Source organism: Sinocyclocheilus anshuiensis, unplaced genomic scaffold, assembly GCF_001515605.1.
Source record: "Sinocyclocheilus anshuiensis isolate Anshui unplaced genomic scaffold, SAMN03320099.WGS_v1.1 scaffold572, whole genome shotgun sequence".
Classification (NCBI taxonomy): Eukaryota; Metazoa; Chordata; class Actinopteri; order Cypriniformes; family Cyprinidae; genus Sinocyclocheilus; species Sinocyclocheilus anshuiensis.
This window is the reverse complement of record NW_015555778.1, coordinates 1,013,471-1,016,098: the sequence shown is the minus strand read 5'-3', so window position 1 is coordinate 1,016,098 and position 2,628 is coordinate 1,013,471. Positions and strand designations below refer to the sequence as shown.

Genomic DNA, 2,628 nt, shown 5'->3' with positions numbered 1-2,628 from the left:
CTCCATGCCATGCCGAATTGAGGCAGTAATTAAAGCAAAAGGAGCCCCTACCAAGTATTGAGTACATGTACAGTAAATGAACATACTTTCCAGAAGGCCAACAATTCACTAAAAAGTTGTCCACAGCGCGAAGTTGATGTATTTCCTCAGCGACCAGCACGGATCAGCTCTAGGCATGACGAAGCGGATATCGTCCTCTTTTGGAAGGCCAAACAAAGTAGCTTCGCTTTCACAACGAAACACACAGTGCCTTCACGACATGGAGGCAACAACAATACTACAGCGAGAATAAAAGTTACGCCGCCTTTCTTTGCGTGAACATTTGGGCAATGTTATGCAAATCTCCCCACACAGTGACGCAGACATGTGGGGGCGTGTTTAAACGAGGCGTTTTAGGAGGGCGTGGACAAGTCAACTTTTATAAAGAATATCTCTTTGGATTTGAGACTTTAGTCTTTGCAACTTTACAGATCTTCTTTATGCACCAAGAGCTCGTAACACTCCAAAGAGAAAGGAAAAATTTTAATCGCATCATATGACCCCTTTAAAATGTAATTAATAGTGACGGCAATTTGAATACACCTCCTCTAGAACAATCATGTTCTGCTCAATTAAAATACTTTTTGATTATTCAAAATTCTCTAGGTTGCGGAATTACCCTGAAAGGGTGCTGAAGGAAAATTTCCCATTAAAATATATTTTTTAATAGTCATATTTTTTAATATCTTGCCTATTTTCTGGCATGCAGTATTTGCCATTTTATTAAAAACAATCAAAAGTCTCTTCTTATGTCAAAATCAAAAAGTTTTACCTTTTTATGATAAAACAAGCTTAGTTCAGTTTCAAAAACAACTAGTATAACCCCAAGAAAACACCATAAAATTCATGATACAATTATTTATATTTGTAAAATACTTTTCACTTTTATAATGTGTAAAAAATAAAAAAAACGATGCATGTATTCAATAAATCTATGAACATTTTTGAATATTACCTTTCTGAGAGAATATTACCTTTCTGAGAGACTAGCAAATGCATTTGAACTAGATTTCAAAATTTTGGGGAGTTAACCATTTTTTTCTTTCTTTTTCTTGAAGATCTTTGTCATAGACTTGAGTGGACATCTCTTTTTGGTCTTCCCTCATCTCTGTCTCCTCGGTTTAACCATCAGCTCGTCCCTAAATTTCTTTCCGTTTTCTTCTCCAAATTGTCAGCAACTGCAACAATTGTTTGTTCAGTTCACGGGTGAGCGGTACCACTAAAAAAAAAAAAAGTGAATAATTTATGCGTGTGCATTCTGTGCTTGCTGACTCGACTCTCTGGCCTGTTTCCCTAATTAGTGAGGGGATGCATTTAAGCACTGTAGAGGGGTTGCTGGCGTGCTGGTGCACGGCTGTGGTCCTCTTCGACCAATACTGGCTCTGGCCTGGTAATGAGAGCAGGGACAAGGGAAGACTCTGAGTGATCAATTATTCATTTTAAGAAGTCCTCTGTATGCGAATCTGTCGCCCCAATCTGCATTACACATTTCGGCTCCACTAAAGCACCTGAAGGACTCCCAACTGTTCCACCCAAGAACAGGAGAGGACATTTTACATTCCTGCATTATGAAGAAAGCTGCATGTATTAAGAGTTTAGTGTGTGTGTGCTTTTTCCTTCTGCATCTTCATATTCAGATTGCCAGGAAGAGACACAAGGTCATAACCACTTTCCGGAGTCCATTGGGTCAGACGCGGCCACCCGCCCAGCTCAAACACATAGCCCTGATGCCTCTGTCCCAGATCAGAAGAGTCCTTGACATCCAAGACACAGAAGGTGAGGGGACCACACGGCATTCTGCATCCCACCAAGTGCACTCATGCATATTTTAGTTTTCTGTGTTCTGAATTAGTACCCTGGAGAGGGAGGTGAAGTCTGGTTATGTGTAAAGTGTGTCACTTCACTATAGAGCTGGCCAGGATACAGTGCAAGGAATTACAACAGAATTTTAACAGTAAAATATGGTAAAGCGTTTATTCTGAGATGACAACCAGCTGGATGTACATTATCCCACTTATTACACGGCTACTTGCCACATAAGTAAGTAATTAGACGCAAAATATTGATTTGAGTTGAAATATTTGAACGCAAAGCTTCCGTGAAGACAGCAGTTGCGAGCAAGCGGCAAATTCAAACTAGATGGACCTTTAAGGGAAACGGTGCAGTCAAACCACTTATTACACAACATTTCACCACAAAAATAATTAAGGCAATAAAAGAATTAAGACGAAAATGTTTTAAAACCTTACCAGTTTGTTAGTTCTCTTATAATCCATTACAGCGTACAAAACAATCGTAGCAAAATGGCAGCAGCTGCGTTTGTATGAAACGAGAGCGAGCCCGCGATACCAGGATGACATAATTAAATAATTGTACACCATTTTGAATCCAGTTTTAATATTTTATTAGCTAAACAAACGCAAAGCTTCCACCAATAAAAAACAGTTCAAGCAAGAGTACATCGCCGACTGCTGTTACCCGGATGAGCCTGTGTTATTAGATTTTACCGGTTGTTATCGAGGGATAACATACCTCGGAATGTCGCGACTGACCAATCAGAATCAAGTATTCCACAGAGCCGTGTAATAA

At 39.5% G+C, this 2,628-nt stretch overlaps 1 protein-coding gene across 4 annotated transcripts in view; it reads left to right on the top strand.

The window, feature by feature from the left end:
- The window catches only part of ect2 (epithelial cell transforming 2), a 42,361-nt gene that overhangs the window by 22,893 nt on the left and 16,840 nt on the right, over window positions 1-2,628 (top strand). For all 4 annotated transcript variants that reach the window (XM_016468517.1, XM_016468516.1, XM_016468514.1 and 1 more), the window contains one exon: window positions 1,677-1,815. In XM_016468517.1, coding sequence (XP_016324003.1) covers window positions 1,677-1,815 — 139 coding nt within the window. The remainder of the gene's footprint in view (window positions 1-1,676; window positions 1,816-2,628) is intronic.